Raw genomic sequence first — 25,174 nt, 5'->3', positions numbered from 1 at the left:
ATCTTTTAATAACTCGTTTAGTCTCCATAAAAAAAGAAAAACGCGGGTTTATTTCGGATTTAAAAGTTGGAGCACCATCAAAGGTTCTAGTTCTTCTTTCTGTCCGCCATGTTTGTTTAGAGGACGCAGGTGTTTCGCTCCGCTTTGTGACCCGGTAGATTCTGTGACCTGCATTTCCTCCTCAACCGGAAATGACTTTAATTAAATAACGTAAAAAAATAGTAAAAAAAAAAATATTTCGCAGTCTATGATAAAAACCAAATGAATCTATTTAAATTTAAAATAATATTAAATATAATTTGGTTATATTTTTTTTTATAATTATATATAATTAAAAAGTTCAAAAAAGGTTTTGTTTTTTGTAGAAACAAACATAAAGACTGACAAACATTGAAATGAAAAAAATTAAAACATAATTTTGTTCAGTAACATCTGGAAGAAACACATCTGACAATTTCCTTTTAAGAATTGCAATTAACTTACTTTAAATTTCACTATTTTAAATATTCAACTTACATATTTAGGTTTGACTGCTCTTGTGTACAACTTGTGTCAGCTGCATGCCAAAGTAACATAACTTTACACAGGGCTGGAGTCATTATCACAGTATTAATAAGCACACTCTAAAATGTGACATACATCCTGATGTGGCAAATTCACCAAATCACATAAAATAATTCAATAATCAAAGCCTTGAACTGTTTCATCACTTTAAACTACATGTGAACAAACTGAATGTGTCCAACAAAACTTGTAGGACTCATTTTCTCTTTAAATCAGTAATTTGAATGTGTAGAATGATACATGATAATATTAATATTTGATATTTTGCCCAGCAACACTTTGACACACTAACATGTAAGTTTCATTTTCTCTGCAGGTTAATTCTTATAGAAATACAGCGAAACCAGCGTCACTCCCATGTTCACAAACACCGTTCAGAAAATGGACAACACAGATGTAAAGACCAAACATGAACAACCACGATTTGTTTTTCTTCTTTTATAACAGACAAACAGAAAAATCTGTCAGTGACGACAAAATACAAAAACAAGTGAAGGAAGTGATTTTATTGTTGGGGTTGAAAATTCATCACACATGCAAACAGCGATGTCGAAGCCGTGTATCATCAATATTTTATTAGCAAACCAGAGAGAAGTTAACAAAAAAAAAAGAAAGAAAAAGAACTGAAGAAACTGAACAATCTGTGTTTCTGTAGTTTCTGTACAGGTCCAAATATACTACAATATATACTATTATACAACTGGATTACAATTCATGTCAGTGTACAGCAGTCACAAACAAAAACTTCAAGTCTGTTACAGCAGTGTCGTCTGAGCAAGCTCTTCTTCCTTTTGATTCGTCCGACCGACTGACCGACCGACCGACCGGTTTCTTCTCTGACTGATGAAGATTCAAGTGCAGCTAATACGAGCATGCTACGCTAACATTCCCTCTTTTTCTCAAACAAAGTGCAGAGTCTCACATTTGTTCACCCCAACGGCAAAATAAACCTCAGAAATCTGAAAACAAAAAGACTGACTCACATTTTGAGGCTTGAGATTTGTTTTCGCCAAAAACCAGAAAACAACGTAGGTCACACTAAGAGACTTCTTTAAGGTCGAACATGAGGATTTATACTAAAACAAATGAGGTAAAAGCATTTAAAAGTAAAACCAAAAAAAGAACCATATTGTAAAAATAATCGATTTTGTGAAGAATGAACAGATGTTAAGGCCCGACGATCAGTTCCTCCAACAACATGGAGATGTGGAGAAAAAAAACATTTTGTTGGCAACAAAAGTGTAAACTGACTTTGAGTCATTTTAAAGGAATAGTTCAGTGTTTTGAGAAATTTGCTTATCTGTGTTCTGATGGCTCGTGATTGGTTAGCTTGGCCTAAAGTCCGGCCAGAGACCTGTAAAACTACAGTGGGTTGTTTTTACACTTTTTGTGGGATTTAAAACAAACAGGATGTAACAGAGGAGCTGGCAGGTGGATTTACCTTCGGACAGAGCCAGGCTAACGTGTCGTTTCCAGTCTTTAGCTAAGCTAAGCTAACCCGAGAACGATCAGAACATCAAACTCTCAGCAAGAATGAGAAATAGCGAATTTCCCAAAATGTCAAACCCCTTACTTTGAAACTAGTTTTGCTGAACTCTGAACCTTCTGTGATTCAAATGAAAGTCCTAATCAGAACTTTAAGGGATCATTGTAGTGAGAAAAGCCACAAAGGATGCTGGGAAAACAGGTCTTTATAAGCATCTAATCACGACTTCAGGAGGCACTGAAGGTGTCAATCACCCACAGCTGTTTTCTGAAGCAGCACCAAACTGTTGAGCCTCTTATGTCATCATCCTTTTGATTCAATAAAGCGTAGATAAATGTCAGCGCACAAAACACGTGCACATCTTTGTGGATCAGTCGAAACAACTTTCTGCCTCACAAGAACTCACAAAACTTAGGGACTGTTCGGTAATTATGAGAGGGGAGAGGGTGGTGCAAAACCAGGGAGGACTTGGGGAGGACGTTTTTTATTTGGCTTTGGGGAAGGACACTCAACTTTAAACGGTCAATAAAAATAAATAAATAAAATCACCCAAATTACATCCTTTATCACAGTGAAAACAGAAATGATCAACAATGTCAGCTGATAAAGTAATCTGCAGACGGCAAGCTAGTTAGTATCATGGAGCCAATGGTCCAAATGAAATATAAGAACACTGAAGATGGTAACGCTCCATACTTCATTTTGTGTAAATATGGTCATTCATGGTGGTGGGAGAGTCATGCTTTTTTCCCCGGTCACTCAGAGACGCTCAGGGAAAAATATTTGTAGCTCCATGAAGGGGTCAAGATGACATACTAGAATTGGTGCATGAATTCTTGGTCAAAAACTTCTGTGAGGTCACAGTGAGATACAGGCAGCAGGTTGTTTGATTAAACCTTCAATGAGTGTATAAAAGAAGATTAAGACTCTTTAATCCTGCTGCTGCAAAATACTTCCCCTGCAAGAGTATACAGAGCTAAATTCAGATGGAAACCGGACAAGGATCTGTCACACACACACTTTGTGAATGACCAAGCACCGGAGGAGACGCGCACTACAGGGCCAAAAGTATGTGAAAACCTCAACATGAAATCTTTGAGTGTAACACATGACCTACTGCTCTGAAAACCTCCAGTCTAAACTCTCTGTGTGCTGGAGCGTCAAGATTTCCCTTCGTTGTGACTGAGACGATGAGACAAAATCTGGAGAGACTGACCAAAAGTCAAAAGTGTTCTGACTTCAACATGTTGCTCTTCAGACTGGAGTGTTTTTCAGATCCATGAATAAATCAAATCACTCTCAACTATCCGCACAGACTGTCCACATCTTATCTTATCTTAACTGATGTTTCATAAGAAGCTGCGACACTGTGAGAAGATGCTTGTAAAGACATGTTTTGTTGCTTTTCCTCCCTGCACGTCTGACTGCAAAACTAAAGAAAAGAAGCAGAGGAAATAAAAAAATAAATTAAAACTATATTTTATCTGCAGTCTGGGGGACGGTTTCAGCAGAAACTGGATATAAAACCTCTCTGCTGTGGGTTTATCAGATTCATGTGATTCTCACATGTGTATTTAGAGGTTTTTATTTGGAAGTTCAGTGAAGATTTCTTTGCATAGGACAGAAGCAGGCGAGCCTCTTTCACCAAATATCAGATCCACATTTTTTACACTGGACTTAAAACTTGAACCAGGTTTATCTTTGGCCTTTTTCTTCTTTTTTTAAATGGGTCGTTTTAAACATGAACCAAAGACAGTGAAGGGACGGCACATCACACTCTTGCTTTAACAACGGACGCATTGAAGGAAATTTTCGCCAACTTTGTCGGTGTGGATATACACGTTCAGCCAACAGAAACTCTGCTGCACAGAGTTTGGGCATTGAGTTACTGTTATAGCGTATGGAGATAGATTTGTGTCAATATTTTTTTGTGTGAACACGTCAACAGTTCTTGCGTCAATGTGTAATCTGTAACTATAAAACTCTTTCCAAAAACATGATTTGTAAACTCACAAAAATATTTTGCAAATATAAAACAGATCTGCAAATACACAAATAAGACAAAATCTGTGAATACGTTAAATGATTTTAAAAATAAATGAAAAGCATTTGTGAATATTTTTCTAACCTAAGAACAACTGCGTCATCTTACTTTGAAATGCAGAAATGAAGTTGTCAGCAGGCGATCACGTGCTATCCGAAAATGATAGATACTAGTGTATTTTCATTTAGTTTTCAGGAAGAAACGTTTAACGTTTGTGAGATACTCACCAGTACTTTTCATTTATTTTTAAATTAGTGCATTCACAGATTTTTTAATTTTTTTTAAATTGTTGGGTTTGTTCATGTACATGCAGATCCGTTTTTAGTTTGCTAAATATTTTTTTACTTTACAAAACTTTTTTTGTATTTGTTTTTGTAAAAGGTGTTTAAATATTTACAGATTACAAATTTACAGATTGTCTATTTGTTCACAAATTTACACTGACACGAATCTATCACCATAAATCTGTAAATATTTAAGTCTCTACAAATGCAAAACAAATTTGTAAACTAACAAAAACATTTTGCAAATGTAAAATGGATCTGCCTCTACACAAATTCCTGAACAAAAAAATCTGTCATTATATTAAATTAATCTAAAAATAAATGAAAAGCCTTGCTATCTGAATATGAGTGATACGAGTGGATTTCGTTCAGACTGGTGAAACATTTGTCTCAAAACTGTGTAAAATGCAAATCTGCAAGCACAGAATTGTTTTTTTGATTCCCAAATAAAAACTGGATTCACAAATGCCTGTGGGTATATGCAGTGTATGTATATTTGTAGGGCAGTTTTATATTTGCAAATATTTTTGAGTGTATTTGTTTCTGTAGAAGGTGTTTTATATTTACACATGGATTGTCACAGATCTGAACACAAATAATACTGACACAAGTCTGTCTCCATACTAGCAGCATGTTTCGAACAGCGTCACACCGACAGACAGTTTGTGGTCATCATGTCCTTTTCTCAGCGCAGTTTTGTTGAATGGAGTAATGTGACCGCAGCTTCAGAGCAAAGAAAACTTGTCTTCATTAATATTTCTCTGACTTTTCACTGGCCAACTTTAAACTGCTTTTAGCAACTTAACATTTAAGATCAAATTAGATGAAATTTCCGGAAAAAAGTAAATAAATATTTAGATTTTCTTGACTTAGGAAAAGTATTTAAAAAGCCAAGAGCGTAATGACTGATTTTTTTACCCATTCACTCGTTTTTTTTTTTTTGGTTTTCCACCTCATGGACCGGACTCTAGTTTCTCCACAAGGGGGAGCTGTTCACTGGTTCTCAGACCAGTTCAAAACACCTGCCACACCTTTACACAGCTCCTTAAAATCTGAAACAAAGCTAAAGGTTTCTCTCCACGTTACAAAGTAAATTTAAAGGAATACTATGCAGGATTTTTCTAAACAAACTCATACAGAAGTAATCCTTACTTATTTTTTGTGTTGGGGATGTTTATGGGCATTTAACCCCCGCTGTGCTCAGGGGAGGTCGCTACTTTATACAAGGTCAAGGCAAGTTAGATTAAATAATCTTTAAGACTTTATAATGCCTGTTGGAATTACATTTAAGACAATTTTACAATAGCCAAAACTGAAGGAGACATTTTTTTGTCTTGTTGCAGAGACAATGGTAGAACAGAACGGTTTTATGTTTCTCACTCTGCATGTGGGAGTCATGCCGAGTTTGGAAAACTTGTAGGATCAAATACACGAGCCTCGTTTCAGCCATGTTCTCTCTGTGAAAGAGCCAATTTCGTTGAATTTCCACTTCCCTGTGTCGTGCAGGGTACAGTGACAGCTAGCAGACAGTGGATCTTCATGTTGTTGGTTTCACTTTCCTGATCTGCGTTTGCAGCAGCAGAACATAAACGCTTGATAAAGTCATACTTCTCATGTCTTGGCATTTTAACTTTTGAAAGATTCATTCAAGACATTTTTTAATTCCAATTGAGGCCTATTTGTTTTTACATTAATTAATTCAATGCCTCTTAAGATTTTTTTAGGATCTGCTATAAACCAGTTTATAAAAACTTAGCGATCAGGGGCCAGACTGTAAGCAGCAGGCATCCAAGAGACACAGTGCCGAACAAAAATAGTGTGGCAAAACATCACACCGAAGTGAATATGGGGTTGGCTTTTACTTTTGACTTTAACACTAAATTACAATCCTGCACAGTATATCCTTCACAAAGACAAATTATTTTGTTGGTGTTCCACCAAACACAGCTTTGTTGTAGCTTTTAAAGTCCACAGCCAAGGTTGTGTTCACATACTCGTATTTCAAAGTTTCAGTTTTGCAGACAGAAAACCAGGTGGAACAGCAGGACTGTTCTGGAGAATGATTTTTAAATTGTGCCATCTGCAGGAAACAAGTGTTACTGTTGCAGTTTTTAAAACTTTAAGTTTTCTTTGTGTGTGTGTGTGTTTGTTTTTTTATACAAACTGCGTGACATCACTGTGCCACACTGACCTCCAGTTGATATTAAATACTCAAAGTGAAACAGCTTATGGCTGCTTCTGGAGATTTATCATTTATTTAACGTGTTCATGGCACGTGACGCTTTTTCAGGCACTTGACCATCAGATACATGTGTCTTTAATAATATAATTATCTGTCATCTGTCCAGAGTGAACTGTTGTACAAGTGAACATTCAAGACGAGGAGGATTTTAATCACAGCGAACCTGACAGTTCAATTATTCAGAATCAATGTACATTTAAAGTTCTTTTTGGTATTTGTTTGCCAACAGAGCCCAACTAATATGATCTTCTTAAAGGGACCGTTCACCCCCCAAAAATATGCATTCTTCCAGTTATCTGTTGTGCTATTTATCAGTATAGATAGTTCTGGTGTGAGTTGTTGAGTGTTGGAGATATCAGCTGTAGAGACGTCTGCCTTCTCTCCAATATGATGGAGTTACTTGACGGCAGACACAGATAATCCACAGACCTTGTTGTGAGCAGATTCATGTGGGACATATTTTCATTTTTCTAAGCTACACCCACCAACTGTATCACTGCAGAGAAGGAAGCATCTGCTTATGGACGTGAGGCTCCTGCCTGTGACAGCACGAGATGTTAACATTGTGGCGTCCTCCTCGGCTGAGCTGTAGCGTTAACTAGCTCAGCGATGCTACGTGAGCTAGAGGTAAATGCACTCCTCATTCTCTGCAGTGATACAGTTGGCGGGTGTAGTTTGGTAGAAAGAAAATATTCCCTTAATGAAACTGCTCACAACAAGGTCTGTAGATTATCTCGAGTAACTGGGTTAGATTTCTGGAAAGAGACATTGATGTTGAGTTTTACAAGTGTCCTTTTTTGATGCTTTGAGCACCACAAGCTGAGTGATATCTAGTTCCTTTATACTGGAGAGAAGGCAGACATCTCTATAGCTGATATCGCAATCATTCGGCACCTCACATCAGAACAATCTAGACTAATAAGTATCATTACAGGTAAGAGGAAAATGATGTTTATATATTTGACATTTTTCTCGGCCAGCAGACGATGATATCTGCCACAGTCTGCGGACAGCGGACTTGTGATGTTGCTCTGTCTTACGGAATAAACACAACTAACATTTTAAAGGTTTAAAATGCAAAAAATACTGAGAACACTCCTCACCTGCAGGTGGCACTGGTTGGTCTGAAGCTGCATTCAGGCGCTTCACATCAATCACTATTAGGGAAACGAAAACTTTATGTGGTGACCGTTGGGGAGGAAAAAAAATTAATTTCAGGTCAAGTCAGGCAGTCAAGCAAACACAGATCCAAAGTTCTCCCCGTGGTCCTCAGACAGACAGACGGACGGACGGTGGAAAAGCAGATTTCGGCGATGAAGGCGTTGATGCGTACAGAGGCTGGTGCACCTTTCTCAGAGCGTGCACTTAAACGGAAGCATGTTTGCAGGACATTATGCTGCCGGCGACCGGCAGCTCTCCTCCTGGTGGCAGATTAAGACTCAGAGGATTCTTCTATCTACAGGAATGCGTCTCACGCGTGAATCCGAGCGGTGTTTTGGCCTCCGATCTCGGTGTGCGTGTTTGTAGCGAGAGGATTAAACGGTCTGCAGGTGGGAATCACAGGGCTAAAGATACAATCCTGTCACCACGCACGCCGCTCTGCGATATAATGCAAGACGGTCAGTTACGATACATCATCAGCTGAGAAGAACTTATCTAAGAAAGGCAAAATAATTTCTCTCAAAAGCAGAAATGAATCGTGTTGTGTTTGTTTATTATTTACTGCATTGTGAAGTTTCAGGTGTGGCAGCTGAGATGAGAGAGTGTGTACCAAAGTGCATAGAGTATAAACACACACACACACACACACACATACACACACACACACAGCAGCCTCAGCACTGCAGCAGAGGTGTGATAATGTCGTGATGATGTATCGCAAGCAGCGCGTCTCAATATATATCGCCTCATGGATTACTGTCCCACCGCGAGTCTGCAGAGAGGTGAGGACGGTCGGCTCGCTCTTTAGTCATGCAGAACAGACAACGAAACACGATGAAGACCAAAGCTTTAGGATCCGACCTGAGGCGTTATGACCCAAAGATGCCGGCGAGGCGGGGCGGAGGCGGGGCGGGGGCGGGGCGGTGCTGGGGTTCAGGAGTGATCAGGAGTGATCCATGGGTTCGGTGGCGTTGCTCTGCCCGGCGTCCTGACTCTCCATCTCCTCCGGCTCCTCCGCCTTCCCATCTGGTTTGCTCGCCATCGTCGCACCCGCTGCCGCTGGAGGTTCGTGGTCGACTGTAGATGCTGGTTGGCCTGTGCCCGTCCTCGTCCCGCCAGTCCGCTCTTGTCTGGCCTCGTCCCCTGCGCCGGCGCTCTGCTGCTCTCTCAGGTGGCGCTCCATGGAAGCCTGGATGGAGGAGACCATCTCCTGCAGTTTCTTCCGCTGCTGCTCCATCAGGCTGGGGTCCAGACCACGCCCGTCCTTCATGGTGACGAAGCCTGGAGCCATGCGAACCAGCTCCCTGGTGGTGTCCTCAGGGATGTCCGACAGGTCTGGGGGGCCTCGGGACACGCTGGCGCTCAGGTCCACACCACTGCTGTGCTGGCGCGTGATGGGCCGGTGCTCTGGAGGGGAGGAGGCCCCGGCGCTGCCCAGAGAGTGGCCCTTACCCTGGAAGGCAGTGACGCTCTGCAGCTGCTCCTTCTTACGGACAACGCCGCCACTGCCAAGCCGCAGCACGCCGTGGGATGGACTCCCCTCTCTGCTGCCCCTGGAGGCCGCCTCAGAGCGCAGCTGGACCAGCGCCTCTTTCACCAGCTCCTCCACATCAGGGCTGACAGGGAAATGACCAGCAGCATCTACACAGAGCTCCAGGCGCTCCTCTGCTGCGTTATAAACAAACGTTTTCCCCGTCAGGTGAGGCAGCGTGCAGTGCTTCCCATCCATCAGGCCTGAAACAGAGGACGATCACAGACCGTTCAGGATGTTGAGACACAAAGTCAATAATAATTTCTATCCAGTTAATCTTATACTGCAGAAAATAGTTTAACAAATATAAAGAGGGATGGGAGCCGAGCAGCAACAGCTGACTGCCAGCTAGCATGTGCTAACACAGCAGCAATTGTGTTAGCACATCTGAGCCGTTCAACGGTTCCTACAATCTTACACTGACACCGCAACAGCTCCACTCTGATGTTAAACCCATTGATAAACGTTGGGTGATGTTAGCTAAGTCACTGTTAACCCTCTTCCACCAAATTAGCTCGGGATCTTGAACTGGTTTCGTTAAAGGAACCTTGGTGCTCTCTAGTGAACCAGCCCACGTTTCCACCAGTTTTGAAGAGAACCATTGTAATCGAGGATGTGTCATCAAAGGAGGGTGTTTATTGTTTGTTGTTAATTTTTTGTTGTTTATTTACTATATAGTTTATACCTGTGAACTTTTGTTGGGTTAGTACAGATATTTGTATTCTTCAGGTCGAGGAAAACCAGTTATTTTTTGGTTCCAGCTGATGATAAACTTTGCGGTTCTGAACCAATTTATTATTGATCGAAATGCTCTAAACGACTCACAATTAGGGAACCAGATTTTTTTTTCCATGTTGATGGAAAAGGGGTACATGTGTGTGACACTGTCCGAGGTGCAGCAGCAGTCTCATGATAAACAGAGACAGAGAGGGGCTGAGCGACTTAATACACTGTGTGCAGCTGTACAATGAAATGAGATTTTACTGGTTATAAATTGTCAAATTTTCAGTAACATTGTGGTGATTGGACATGTTGCAAGAATTTATTAAACTGCAGAATTTAAGGGGATTGGCTGAATTTGCCAGTATTTAAATCAGTCACATCTGGGGAAGTCTGCACACCAAGTGGACGCTCTGGAAGTCTGCAGAAAGTCCACCTGAGGCTGCTTGTGCACGGGATGAATTGTGGATTTGGACAGCCCTCAGTACTCGCAGACTTCCTGGGAATGTCCCTGCAAAGTCTGTGAGTGCAGTGAAGTCCAGACATTTAGAGTCAGCCTTTGACGCTCTGTTTTTTTGGTCGTGCACTAATCCTTCCATTAAAATAAAACCCAGAAACAGCCAGCAGATGTCACCATTGTGACTGCAGCAAAAACACTGAAAAAAATGAAGCATCTTCAGGACAAATGCTTCAAATGTGATGGAGTGGATTAGTGCTCTGTTTTCTCCATTAACATGACCACATCACATACTGACATTACTGCACCAAAAACTACTTCTCCTGCTGGTATACATGAGGTTGCACATGTTTAAATGTATTGTAGTAACCTGTAGAATCTGCGTTTTCATGCAGCAGGTCAGAAATTAGATTTCTCTCCAAATCTGTATTAAAGGAATCAAGCGTCACGCTGTTTTCAAGTATCCTGGTTAATGAAGAGCATGTAAACGCACCACACTGAGTGACAACAAACGTACCCATGTCCTTCTTGACGATGTTGTAGAAGACTCCACCCTGCTGGAATAAGTGCGGCAGCTTCTTTGCATATGACCAAACGTCCTCGCCTGGAACACAGAGAGAAACTGGATTTAACAAACCAGCTGAAACACGGCGCTGATGTTCTGACTGCATGAAAACAGAAGCACCACTGAGTTTTAAAGTTGGTTGAATGGTTGAATGTCTGATATAATCACTGTCTTAAAGGAAAAGTTATTTTTTTACAGCCTGGCCTTATTTTTGTAGTTTGGTGTGTCACTCAGGAGAATTTACTCCCCAGCTCATCACAGGGAGCAACATGAGCTGTCAAACAGGCAGACACATTGAAAGTTGTTGTTTTAATATATAAATTACAGTAAAACAAGTGGTGTTGGTGTATGATCACCTAAAAGCAGACAGGATATTAGCATCTTCACATTTCTACTGTATAAACTGTCATCATGAAGACGCTGAGCTCTGGCTCAGAGAGACAGACTCTGTCTGCTGAGCGGATGTTTTGTGTTTTTAATCAGACGGGAGGATTATTGAATATGAGCTCCTGCTAACAGGAAGTGCAGCGTCAGGCCTGCGGAGCGTTCAGAGTGCAGATGAAACCTTCCTGAATATCGACAGACGCCGACTGTTGGCCGGCCGGCCTGTTTATCTGGACGCAGCCGTGAACTTTGACCCTGTTGGCAGGTGAGACGGGGAGGGGAGCGAGAGGCCTGAGTCAGCACACTGAGCACGCACACACACACACACACTCACAGACTTGTTTCTGGTAGCGTTCAGAGCAGCTGATCAGAAACAGACGCTGTGACGGGCGTCACCTGCGGCCTGTGAGCTCTGTCAGCCGCTCAGCGGATACCTGCAGTTTGTTATTCACCTGCCTGCTGTGACCAATCAGGAACTAGTGTATGCTGTGCACCTGGACAACAGTGTGTGTGTGTGTGTGTGTGTGTGTGTGTGTGTGTGTGTGTGTGTGCAGGAGCAGCAAGAGAAATAAGCAACTCTGTGGCAGCATGAACACATCCAGTGTCTAACAGATGCAGATTCACTCCAGATGTTGCTGAAATAAAGACACGTCTGCTCCAACTGCTGTTAGACCAAACTGTATGACCTCATCCTGATTTGACACAGTCAGGTCAGGTGACAATATGAACACTATGAACAGGTTTCACACACAGTAATCATTCCTCCTGTTCATACTGGACATTAAAGGCGCCTTCCTAATGAGGTTCTAACGACAGTGATGGGGAACAAAATCCACAGTCCTTATGCTCTGTGAAAATACCTTCAGAACTTTATCTAAAATGAATGTGAGACTTCAGCTGTCTGAGTTAACCTGAAAACACACCAACACCACTGCACCACCTCTGCAACATCTTTTTTTGTAATTGTCTTTTTATGACGACTTTGGGTCGTGTAGCTCGGAATATTTCTCTGCCTTAACAATGAGTCTCTCCTCATTCATTCACACGCACGAGGGACAACAGCAGAGTTCTCTTTCAACATCCATGGTGATGAGAGGAGTCGAGCTGCCACGGGAGCAGAGAAAAAGAGCTGCTACAGGAGCCGTATGAACTAACACAGAGTGGAAATAGGACAGTGACGTGAAGTACCATATGGTGATGCACCCATTGGCGCCAATGCATGTCTAGACGCTGTCAGTGTGAGGTTATACATTAAAAAACACAAAAGGAGAGGCTGTTTTGACGCACGCCATTTGGCATCACTGTGTCAGTCTTTTAAAAAGGGACAGTTCAGCCCCCAAATCAAAAATACATATTGGTGTGAGGTGCCAAGTGTAGGAGATACGGCCGCAGAGATGTCTGCTTTCTCTCCAGTATAGTGAAACTAGATGTCACTCAGCTTGTGGTGCTCAAAGCGCCAAAAATATACATTTGCAAAACCACTGTCTGTATCACAGTGTAGAAGGAAGCCTACAGAAGGAAGCATGCATCTACTCACAGATGCTCGTGACACTAGATGTAAACATTAGTCTCCTCCTCGGCTGAGCAAATGCACTCTTCCTTCTGCGCGGTGATACAGTTGATGGGTGTAGTTTGGTCGAAAGAAAACAGTTCCTACATGAAACTGCTCACAACAAGGTCTGTGGATTATCTTGAGTAACCAGGTCATGATTTCTGCAAAGAGACTGATGTTGACTTTTTCAAATGTATTTTGTGGCGCTTTGAGCACCACGAGCTGAGTGACATCTAGTTCCATTATACTGGAGAGAAGGCAGGCATCTCTACAGCCTGATATCTCCAACACTCTGCAACTCACACCAAAACTATCTAAACTGATAAATAGCACTACAGGTAAGAGAACAAATGTGTATTTCTGATTTGGGGTGAACTGTCCCTCTGAGCATATTTTGAGCAAATTTTATAATGACTGTGGAAATATCCATTTGATTTGATTTACTCAGACAGTCTCATATTAACGTCTGATAAACTTATGACTGTACTTTCCTGCAGAGCGAGGACTGTGGATTTTGATGAACTGATTAAAGGAACATTTCAGCGTCCGTACAGGCACCTGACAGTTGTTTTAAGCCCAAGTAGCTCTGAGCACTGCACCATGATGATCATACACAACTCTGCAGACTACAGCTTCAATTACGACCACTGAGCTCAGCAAAACTAAGACTTCAAGCTCCCACAGATATCTACGTAGTATAGAGCAGATACAGACCAAATTATGATCAATTATAGATTTAATCAGCTGTTGTGTGACTTCAGACAGTGAATGGGTATCAGGGGAGCCAATTCACCACACAGGACATCACTTTTTGTTCATGTTAATCATGCTGCTGAAACATTTATGTGTCTAATAAAAGTCTGTGTTTTAACCAAACATGAGAAGAATGTTTTCTTTACACATTAATCATGCTTTTGCTGATTACGTTTTGGAACTAATTAATCTTTTAGTCTGTGAAATAAAAGATCAAGGTCAAACATCAACCATTAGCGAGGTCTTAATTTGGTCTCAGTTTTGTCATGTTTCAGAGGAAAGCAGAGAACCTAATCAATTATATAACCTGTGATTCAATTTCTGTGAAGATCTGATGTGCAACATGATGCCGACGGACAAAAATAAACATGATCCAACAGGTCAGAATGATGACGGGAGACTTCTCCAAAATAAAACAGCTCATCGAAACTTTTTTGTATGTTTACAGTAGTTTCTTTGATGTGTGATAACTTGAGTGTCAAGAATCTAAATCATTTGTATAATCTGGGGAAACTTACATTAAAGGATAATTAATTGGTGTACAGAAATTAAAGCTCTAGTGTGTAGGATTTAGGAGGATATATTGGCAGAAATGGAATCTAATAATAATCGCCTGAAAATAAGAGTCATTATGTTTTTTTTTACCTTAAAACGAGACGAGTTTATCTTCATAGGGAGCAGGTCCCATGGATGTATAAAGAGAAGTGGATACAGCGTCGGCAGGGCCCTGCTCGTTTCTATCAAAGTTGCTCACATGAAGAAAAACTGGTTCAACTGCTGCGTATAAAATTACCAGGATGATCCAGGGATTATCGGTGCTGCTTCCGCATCACTGGGCCTATAGAGCAGGCTCATTAGAGACTTCGCCAGCAAAACCGGCTACTATCTGTTTAGTGCCCCATCATCTTGAATGGGGATAAAATGTTTCAATCTTGTGGTTCTTCTCGACTCACCAAATGTTAGCAGACCACATGAAGTAAATTGTGATGGTGAAATGCATCATTTCTTGGGTTGTGATGCTCAACAAAATGCATCCTGTGATTTACAGACCTCTCCTTTGCCATGTAAAGCAAGGTTTATGCTTCTGCGCACCTACGACGCAAAGGGCTCCCTCTGCGACCGACATAGAGACGCGACATAGAGACGCGACGTGCAACGTCTAGCCAACACAGACCCAACACAGACTGCAAGAGCTATGATTGGTCCCTCAAACTATGTCATTTCCGGCATTTCACAAGGTTTCACTTCCCGCTGCAGTCCCATAACACCGCCTCGAGCCATTCAACGGGCGTACAGACCATCGGCGCAGTCGCCTCTCTCTAATAAGTAATAGAACAATTGTTGTTCAATGTCGATCATTTCGAGCTCCAGCAGCAGTCTTTCTCTCGCGGTCGCCATCTTCACTGTGACAAAAGCAAAGCTGGAAGATAAACAAACAACGAACGAGCAACGACCATAGACGTCACAGACTCTAGATAGGTACATAAAAGAACACAGCGCCCCCAAGCGCTTTGGCAGGGAACTGCATAGCTACATAGACCAACAGGACGCAGAACTATGATAGGCACACAGCAACTGTGGAGCGACTGCGTGCACATTGTGATGAGTGTACGCAGAAGCATAAAGAAACTTAAAGTCTTTTGGGGTCGCAGGGCATCATGTGACGGTGTATTTACACTGTTTAACCATATCAAGAATTGGCTTCAAAGCCTGGCACACTGCCTGGGAGCCTGGTGGGTCCGCCCTGATGGCGTCTGCTATGTTGCACCGCCATGTTTCTACAGAACAGCCCAGAACAAACAAACCAACCACTGGCTCTAGATAGGGCCGTTCGTGTTTTCGAGTCAGCCACCGTAGAAAGCAGCCCCTCTGACAAGCCGAACAGCCTCGGAAAAACGCTGATTTTTGGCATTAAACTGCTTTATTCAGTGTTTTTACCCGTTTAAATCAGCTGGTCCATTTGTTTTACAGAGGAAGAGACCTCTGTGGATAATTCAACTCACAGTAAAAACCTCCTGAACAATGAACACTGAAGGGATTCTGACCAGGAGGAGATTCAGCTGGTTGCAATCTGCACTTCTCACTGCTTGATGATGCCACTAAATCCCCCACACCGCTCCTTTAAAGTTGAATTTAGTGATAATTAAAGCAAAGGTGTGTGTAATTCTTCTTTCAGATGGTGGATTTCTTTAACTGGAGACTTTATTCAGAATTAACAGCAAAACTAACTTTAGTCTTAGTTGGAAAATATTCAAATCAAACTGTCAAACTTAAACTCTTCTCCTGAGAGGACAAACTGCACCACGTTCAAATATTTTCTGCCTGTCTCTATTTCATATCACGTGACTGAATCATTTTCCCTGTTTGCTCTTCACTGATTAGTTAAAAAAATAATCAATCAAATAATCAATAATGAAAACAATCAGTTGTTGCAGCCAGGGTTGGAATTTAGCACCAGCCAAATGCTGATAAAATTATGCAAGTGACTGTTAGATTTGCTGTCCACCAGCCACAGTGGCAGGACAAAAAAAAGTTAATTTCCAACCAGCCTAAGTTCAGCTGATAAAGAGACTTGCCACATATCAGCTGCATACTGTGATGGCTTTACCTGCAAAATGACTATTTGTATATCAATTACTCACTCTGTGTTCAGTTCAATTTGTGGAAAAACTTGCATGCCTCCAGCAAAGAATCTAAATGTGGTGAACATACTGATTTAGTGATTGATTGGGGTCTGCATTTAACAACAGCAAAATCAACACATCAGTTTACAAACTCTCACATGACTCATTTCTGCAGTCCCATGTTCAACACACAGACATTTCAGCTGAACTGAAAGTGAAACTTACGTACGCTCACTTCAGAGTCAGACTCCAATACTAAGATTTTGTTTGAAACTGCACCTGTTTGTGAAGAACTGAGCGTGCGACTTGGGTTATACTGCACGAGTCTTGTGAGAGTTTGTAAACGGATGTTTTGAATTTGTTGTTGTTAAACTTCGCCTCCAGTCAATGAATAAATCAACATGTTCACCTTTTCTGGATTCTTCATTCACTGCAGAGGAATGTGGGAAAACAAATTCACAATTTTAAGGTAAAAATTGGTCATTATGGTGAAATATTCCTTTAATCTGCTCCCAGAACTAAACTCAGTGTTTTGTATGAGCTTCATGAGGAGGCGACCTACATGTCACCAGTTTGATTCTTACCCATCAGGGTTGCTAGGAGACAGAGAGAGGACATCTCAAGGTCGATGCTGTCCTGGAGTTCACGGCTGCTCCTGCCGGACGTCACGGCATCCTCGGTCTTCGCCGAGTGCAGGGCGGAGTGCGAGCTGGAGGCTCTGGGTATGGAGGCCGCGGGGCTCTTGTCCTCGGGGCCCCTCAGTATCTCCACCGTCACCCTGTCGCCGTGCTGCAGGGCCACTGGCTCATTCTCCTCGCCATCCTTCGGGGGGAGCAGCTCTTTGGGCGGGAAGCCGTAGCGGATACACTGCTGCGCCGGCGGCACGCCAAACTGGTTGGCGATGCTCCTCTGCAGCTCTGAGAAAGTGGTGTGGGCCTGCAGGGTCAGCATGGCCTGCCTGCCATCACTGGTGGTCACACGGATCTTCTTCTCCTTATTGGACGAGGAGGGGGAGGAGGATTTGGTGGGCGTGGCTGGAGCTGAAGAGGAGGAGGAGATTTCCGGAGACCCACGGGGGGAAGACGTCCGGCCGTGGCCCTTCTGCTCCTGCTTTAGCTTGTCAGTCCGTCGCTTCTGCGTGATGAGGGCCTGCTCGCTGATGCTCTGCTGGATGCTGCGCTCCGCTCGGCTCATCGTCAGCTCCTCTTTGTGGAGCGTCTTTGCTTTCTGACCAGTCAAGATGATCTTAGTGGGCGGCTGGGGATCCACCGCCGGTTGAGTCTCCGCAGTGTCGGTGAGACGCTGGACATGAGCCCCGTCGATGGACACTGGGTTGTATTCGTCTGGGTTCTTCTTGGCGGTGTGATGCAGGATGGTGTTGACTACTTTCTGCACCAGGATCTCGCTGCCAAACTCCCCCGGGAAGTGCTTGGTGACCAGCTTCATGGCCACATCATACACATTGCTGTTCAAAGCAAGGTCAGTCTCATACTGGAACCAGTACACCGTCTCTCTCACCACCCGACCCCCCCACTCCAACGTGATGGGGAAGGCCTCAGGGAGGTTGTCATACTCCTTCCCCTCCCAGAAATGTTTGAAGCCGCACCCACACTTCCCACCCTGGGACCGGGTGTTGGTTCGGTCTCCATCCAGGTAAACCACCGACCCGTTGCCCCGGATGTGGCGGACCGATGTGCCGTGACACCAGTTGCAGGTGTTGAGGGAGCTCAGTTTATAATCTGGGACAAGGACGTCTCTCTGGGGGTCATAGGAGCAGACCACATTGTTGAGGGGGAAGCTGTAGTTCTTGTCCGGCCGCAGCTGGCCATGAGTGGATTTGGCCAAGTTGTAGAGCTTCCCACCAGGAACCAGCCACTCCGGCAGGACATGGAGCTCAGAGAGGGCGCCACAGATCAGGCAGCGGTGCAGCCGGTTCTCCATCACCGACTTCTTAGCTGCCTCGGTCACCTCTTCAGGCTGGATGCCAATAACCCCGGTGCGCCTGTAGACGTACTGGTGCACATCAGCCACCAGCGATGGGTGGATGTTGTGCTTCTCCATGAACACCTCCTCCATGGCGTTTACCAGCCGCATCAGATATTTATCCTGCAGGCTGCGGTCACCGCCGATCACACAGCTCCCGTCTGGCTCCAGCTTGATGTACTTCTTGATGAGCTCCTGAGGGACGCCCCAAGCCTTCGGCAGCAGGCGCGCAGGCAGTTTGGGCAGCACAGTGTTCTTGATTCCCACCAGAGGGATGTAGTGGTTCCTGCCCGAGCTGCTCCAGGCGATACAGATGGGTTTGTTGAGCTTCCCGTCTTTCCCCCTGCACTGCTCCTCGGCCACCAGCCCGGGCAGGAAGGTGGCCGAATAATCCCCAGAGCTCCTCATTCCACTCAGGGAGTCCAGCAGGATTATGGGTCGGTGGAGGACGTTGGCTAGACCAAATATATGGATGTTGCGTAGGCCAAGAGGCACGCCTTCAGGTGGGATGAACAGGGGGTCACACTCATTGATGATGTCCTCCCACTCGGCAGCATCAATAAAATCCTGAAAGAGGGCCTTATAGCAGTCCAGGTTCTGCTTGAAGTTCTGTTTCAGGTTTTCTCTCAGGGCGTGCCAGAACAGTTCTCTGCCCACCAGCGCTCTGGACACAGCATGGACCAGGCAGTGCCCGTCTCCATCTACATGGACCGGGATCAGACATTCCCTGTTGGTGTTGGCTTTCTTGACCTCCTCCAGAGTGTCATGGAGGTATATGAGGCTCCCGGACCTGTCCTTGCCGTAGCCCATGGTGGACACATGGTCCGGCTCAATCAGGAAAGCTCTGTCTCCCAGGAGCGAGCAGTCAAACATCTCACCTTGGTTCATTTCGCTCAGCAGCTTGGCTTTGCCGGTTTGTTTATCCATGCCGTACCTGGTGAGGACCGGGGACAGCAGCTTGCAGTGGTAATTAGACAGCCCCATTACTTTCACCAGCTCCGTGCCTTTCTTCGGGGCCCCGGTGACGCCGAGCAGGGCGTTTCTGAGCAGATTGTGGAGCACAACATCTGGGTCAGTCACTTCTTCGACATTTAACAGGTTCTTCTGTTCGTGGCGTTGACCACACTCCGTGCACTCGATGCTAATGGAGCCGTAAGCGGGGAAGAATAGCCTCGCCTGACATTTCGGGTCTGGGCAGGTACCAGACAAAATACGCTTGTCTTTTTTCTTGGAGCTCTGCAGCAGCGACATGTCGGGCGAGAAAAGCTGAAACTGTGTGTCAGCTTCACAAAATCATGATAGTCACACTCCGGCGAGGCTGTCAGACGAGCTCCGGCTCTGCTAACGACAGTTATTTGCCAAAATATCACAAGAACAACACGGAAGCGGCTGTTTTTTTCCTTTAGCAACTGACCGTTGCTAAACGTATTACGTCATGACGTACGATTGTGGGACTTGTAGTTCTGCTCTAATTTCTGTTAAATATTTACACTAGAAATTTTTTTAAAGACTTATTTTCACTGTCCCTTGCGTCAATTTAACTCATAATAGATGGAATACCTGTTTAAGTTATCACACATATATTTTGAAATGATTAAAATTAGCAACGTCAACGCCCGTCTGACAACATTTACCAGAATGCAACACGCCGCAGCGACGTTTTGTTGTGTGAGGAAGTCAGTACGGCAGAAATATGGCAGTTCGGGCAGAGAGGAGCTCGTTTCCCAAAATATCTTATAAATTTTCTCCCTTAAATGTATTAAAAGTCTTGTTGGCTGTACGTACTTCAACAGTTTTGTGGTTCGTCGTGGTTTGTATGATTCGGGGCATTAAACTAGCTGACTGAAGACAGCGATACTGACTGGACAGTAGTCTACAGGTTAGCTAACACGCTATTAACGTCAATTATTTGTTATTAAAACGGTGAATAACAGCTGTGAATCAAACTGAACCTGCAGTGCAGGCTACTGACGGCGGCTACATGGAGAGCTGTACACCGAGGAGAGATAACGCTCCTGCCTGGGCCTGAAACTTTAAAGAAAGGATGCTCTCGCCAAAGTCCGTTCAAAAATATGTCAATTTAAAGGGATGGTTCGGGTTTCTTGAAGTGAGGTTGTATGAGGGACTTCTCCATAGTCAATGTATCATCTATAGTGGATGGCAGTCAGAACGGCCCCAGTTTGGAGACACAGACAGGAGTACCTCTCCACGAAAGCTAAGCAATGTACTGCTGTGGAGGGGTCAGCCATTAAACCTATTTTAGCCTCCTAAAAACATCCCACCTAAAAACCAAAATCAATCAGTTTGAGGTACTCTTTACCTTTCCTTCAGACAGCCTGCTCCAACAGGGAAGCTGTTAAGAGCCTATGTTTCACATGTATTATTATTATGATTATTATTATTATTATTATTAACTATTGATGCACCAATTTGAAATTCTGGGCTGATACTGACACCAATATTTAAAATAACAATTTCACCCGTACCCACCAATGTTTTTATATTGTTGTGTCTTTTGTTTTTTGTTGTTATATATTCTTCTTTTGTTTCCATGGAAACACAGAAATCTACATTATAAAAAATGAAGAGTTTTAAAGTTTTTCAGTCCTTCATTACACGACCTTTGAGTGAGCACACGTTCAGTTATACACATTTATGAAACAACTTTTGACATAACCTTCTTTCACATGAAAAATATCTTTTGTATATGATACATTATAATTCCCTCTCAAGTAACTATTTTATCGTGCTGTGAAAACATGAACAAAGTCCTCCTTCAAACAGCTGATTTGGATTTTGAATCTTGCCCCACCCACCTGTGTGATGTCACACCCGAGATCACCTGTCATCAAATTAAAAAAACAACAAATGTGTTTATACTGTCCCCTTTGACCTTATTTCCCAATCAGCCTTAACTCAGGAGAATAACAGTTTATCAGAACGTTATAATGGAGGGGTGGTGGATGGGTCCAACAAACACCAATTTCCACCTGAGAGAGCGGTGTTCGCATCTCGTAATATTCCAAGGCCAAAGCCTGTTATTTTTTCCTGAACCTAACCACCAGTGTTTTTGTTGCCTAACCCTAACCACGTGTGTTTGTTGTTGAAGGAAAAAAAAGGTCAATCAGCGGTGTTGTACCAAAGTAGTGCATTTCTTTTGAAAGAAACTGACTGTAAACTTTAAATTTCCTGTGAAAGCAGAAGTGTATCTTGAAAGAAGACAATGCATGTAACAGGCAGAACTTGACACTGTGACCCAGAATGTCAACAACCAAACAACATCGTATGTGGACGTGGACAAACATCAATATGTGACGAGGTCGGAGTGAGAATGTGTTGGAGCAGAGGTTGAAAAGGCAACACGGTGTCGCCTTATAGCGAGAGGGTTTCTGGTTCGAACCTTGTGATTAGGGAGCCCTTCTGTGTGGAGTCTGCATGTTCTCCCCGTGTCAGCGTGGGTTTCCTCCAGGTGCTCCAGCTTCCTCCCACAGTCCAAAGACATGCAGGTTAATTGGTGACTCTAAATTGTCCGTAGGTGTGAATGTGAGTGTGAATGGTTGTCTGTCTCTATGTGTGAGCCCTGTGATAGTCTGGTGACCTGTCCAGGGTGAACCCTGCCTCTCACCCAGTGTCAGCTGGGATAGGCTCCAGACTCCCATGACCCCGAACAGGATAAGCGGTTATTACTTTTTGAAAGTGGAGAGGCATTGTAGTGGGAGCACTGGGGTTTCAGCTGTGACTGTGCAGTAGTGGTTCATGGTTTACACAACTCACAGGTCAGATCGTAAGGGTCCCTTAGCAGAATTATGCGTAGGTCAATGGGATATCAGCAGAAATATCTGCTTGCTCGTCAGTGAGCATGGCTGTAGAAGAATGTTAGCATTGACCAGTATGACCAGTATAAAGGACACACACAGGGGAGTAGAAAGGTTTGCAGCTGATGAAAAACAGATTCCAGATCAGGAGAACAGTGCTGCAGAGTCCCTGTCACATCATGACACCAGCCACTGTTAGTGTAACAACAGATTCCTCCAGCTTTCCTTTTACCTGACAGTTGTGTGTGGTGATCGGCTCTGAACAGCTGGAAGTCTGCCAGCTGCAGCGCAGAGTCCGCTATCCATCCACACAGAAACGTTTACATGAAGCACAAAACACAAGATGAAGAAAAGTCTGTGTTTTTCCAGCAGATTGAGGAACAGACAAAAGGTTGAGTCTGTGAGAACCTCAGCTTTCTATCAGAGCTAGTAGAAGTAGTGCTAATATTTGTAATAGTAGAATTTACTGTGTTGTATTAGTCGCAGGAGGAAAAGGATCTGAATTCTTTTTACAAGTAGGAACAACAATAATACCAGTGATACTTGTCCTTTACTGGTTTCTGTCCACTAGATGGCACTGTGGGGATTTGTGGTCAGCATCATCCTGTCGTCATGGCGACCATCATCAGCATCATGTGGATCCTCTTGCACTTCCTGTGACTGACCACAGGGTGGTGGTCTTTCTCTGTGATGTTTAATGTCAGCACCAGCAGCAAACACAGAAATCCAGCATGTGATAAAGTTTGCTTTGAAATCTGTCACACAGCCATGTTGGAAGAGCTGATTTATTGGTGTGACACCTATCTAAGAGCGTAAAGAGACATGTGATGTCATAGAACAGAGCCATGCTTCATGTTATTAGTAACACTTGTGCTTTTCCTTCTGTGACAAGTCAAAATGTCTGCTGTGAAAAAGGCCTGTTGTCACACAGCAGCCTCATCTGTCCGCCGCAGGGGCTGATGGGAGGTCTGAGGAGCTGTTAGAAAGCACGTGGCCCTCGTCTGATCTCACAGCTCGTCCTTGTTTGGCCTCAGCTGCATCAGAGCGCCACTTCTCCCCAGGTTCACCAGAGGAAACACCACTGCACAAAATGCTTTTCCTCCCAGCTGCTGCTCTGTGCTGTCTGTGTTCAGGTGAGTGTTTCCAGCCAATCAGGAGCCCACAAACTCAACCTTTAACAAACACTGTCACACTCACCTTCATCTACCTGTCTGTTTCTCTACAGCGCTGGTTGCCATGGCAGCAGAGCAGCTGATTCAGGATGATTTAACATTGACCAGGAGAGTTGGTGAAAACGTCTCCTTCACCTGTCGAAACACTGACCAGTGTGACAGTGATTATGTATACTGGAGCCAGAAGAGAGACACAGAAAAACTCACAGTGATTCTTCGTATTGATAGGGATAATGGTGACATAGATAAGGACAGGTACAATCATCCTCAGAAAGATGATTTCTCAGCTGTGTATAAACAGAACGTCTGTGAGTTGAAGATCCAGACAGTTAAACTCAGTCATTCAGCCACCTACTACTGCTCCTGTGGAAAGAGAGCTCCCCACAGTGAGAAAAGATCCCTGCAGCCTGAACAAAAACCTCCAGATGAACAGATGTCAAACAGTGTTTGTGACAGGAAGAGAGCAGTAAACCACAGCCCAGGTTCACATATTTCACCTCCATCTCAGCCAGAGTCACAAACACACTGAACTGAGGGATTTATTTTCTTTACTGCTGTCAGGATTTATTCAATATTATATTGATTCATATTTTTATCAGATATTCCAGCAGCTTTATTGTTGTTCCACACAGTGAGGACAAACTAGAAACACAGAGGAACAACAATGAAGGAAAATAAAGAGAAAAGAAAAGATCAAAGTAAATAAAATAATAATTCAGATCAAAGGATAAAATGACAGATATTTTTTAAAAGTAAGACTTCAATCTAATTTACAAATAGAACAAAATGAGCTGAGGACAGTTTTCTCACTTGTTTTTCTAGTGACACAGAGGAACAACGATCAAAGATATGACAAAAGAAAGAAAACAATAACATGAAATGAATAATACACATAAATGGGATAAAAACACAAGGATGTCCTTTTGAATCAAACAGTGCCTCATTAATAACATAGAGCAAAACAACATTTGAGGAGAACTGCTGCTGAAAGAACACTTTGAAGAACGTATGAACCCGACCATCACGTCCTCCATGAAGGAGCAGAGTCTGAAGACTCGGGAGAACTCTCCTCCACATCTCTGGCAGAGGTCACTGAGGTCGTCTGAAAGCTCCTTGGAGGCAAGGTGCCAGGTGTGGATGAGATTCTCCCTGAGATGCTGAAGGCTCTGGACACTGTTTTGCTGCCATTGTTGAAACACTGGTACAGTGCATGTAGAGTGGCAGACCAGGGTGGTGGTTTCCACTTTTAAAATTGGGACCGTCATGAGCTTTGAGTAGTGAACATGGAAAGGGCTCAGTTGAGATGATCTGAGCATCTGATCAGGATGCCTTCGCCTCCCGTTAGAGGATTTCCAGCCACGTCCGACTGGTAGGAGGCCCCGGGGCAGAGCCAGAACACACTGGAGGGATTATAGATCTCATCTGAGGCCTGTACTACCAAGCAGGATTTGAAGTTAGCCAGATAACTTTGGGCTTAACTCTGGGTTTTCAGCACTACCAAGCTGGTTCTCTTTTGACCATGATAAATCACCGTGGCAACGTATGCTGAACAGCTAAGCTGCTCCAGAGCAGGTTAACTTCAGGGTATGGGATCACAGCCTGTCAACACCCCGACCTCTGACCAATCAGATCACTGAAGAAAAAAGTCTCCATGTAGCAAAGTCCAGAGTGACAGCAGGTAAAAAAGAGCAGCCTGTATGCTGTCACAGGTCAGTAGAATCATTTCATTATTTCCACTGGTTTTAAAACAGAGCTTCTAACAAATGGAGAGATTGTTTACAACACTAAACACATGATTTTAACACTGTTTGAAATGATGCAAAGTTTATTTCAGTCT

The 25,174-nt window shown here is 43.5% G+C and overlaps 1 protein-coding gene across 1 annotated transcript; it reads right to left on the bottom strand.

Moving 5' to 3' along the window:
* Nucleotides 1-1,111: 1,111 nt before the first annotated feature.
* vcpip1 (valosin containing protein (p97)/p47 complex interacting protein 1) lies at nt 1,112-19,763 on the bottom strand. Its single transcript, XM_050074937.1, has 3 exons — nt 16,952-19,763; nt 11,007-11,093; nt 1,112-9,515 (listed from the first exon to the last, which is right to left on the bottom strand). The coding sequence occupies exons 1-3, from the start codon at nt 19,599-19,601 to the stop codon at nt 8,725-8,727; spliced, it is 3,528 nt and encodes a 1,175-aa protein (XP_049930894.1). The 5' UTR covers nt 19,602-19,763; the 3' UTR covers nt 1,112-8,724.
* Between the last annotated feature and the right edge of the window lie 5,411 nt (nt 19,764-25,174).

This window comes from Epinephelus moara, chromosome 21 (genome assembly GCF_006386435.1).
Source record: "Epinephelus moara isolate mb chromosome 21, YSFRI_EMoa_1.0, whole genome shotgun sequence".
In the NCBI taxonomy this organism is placed as follows: domain Eukaryota; kingdom Metazoa; phylum Chordata; class Actinopteri; order Perciformes; family Serranidae; genus Epinephelus; species Epinephelus moara.
This window is presented reverse-complemented; position numbering and strand designations above follow the sequence as displayed.

What these genes read in the sequence shown, in the direction of transcription:
- vcpip1 (XM_050074937.1), bottom strand. Translation starts at nt 19,601, where the DNA reads ATGTCGCTGCTGCAGAGCTCCAAGAAAAAAGACAAGCGTATTTTGTCT. An exon ending in TCTCCTAGCAACCCTGATGG is followed by an intron (nt 11,094 to 16,951) that starts GTAAGAATCAAA and finishes TCTGTGTTCCAG; the next exon opens with GCGAGGACGTTTGGTCATAT. An exon ending in CATCGTCAAGAAGGACATGG is followed by an intron (nt 9,516 to 11,006) that starts GTACGTTTGTTG and finishes CCTCTGTTTCAG; the next exon opens with GCCTGATGGATGGGAAGCAC.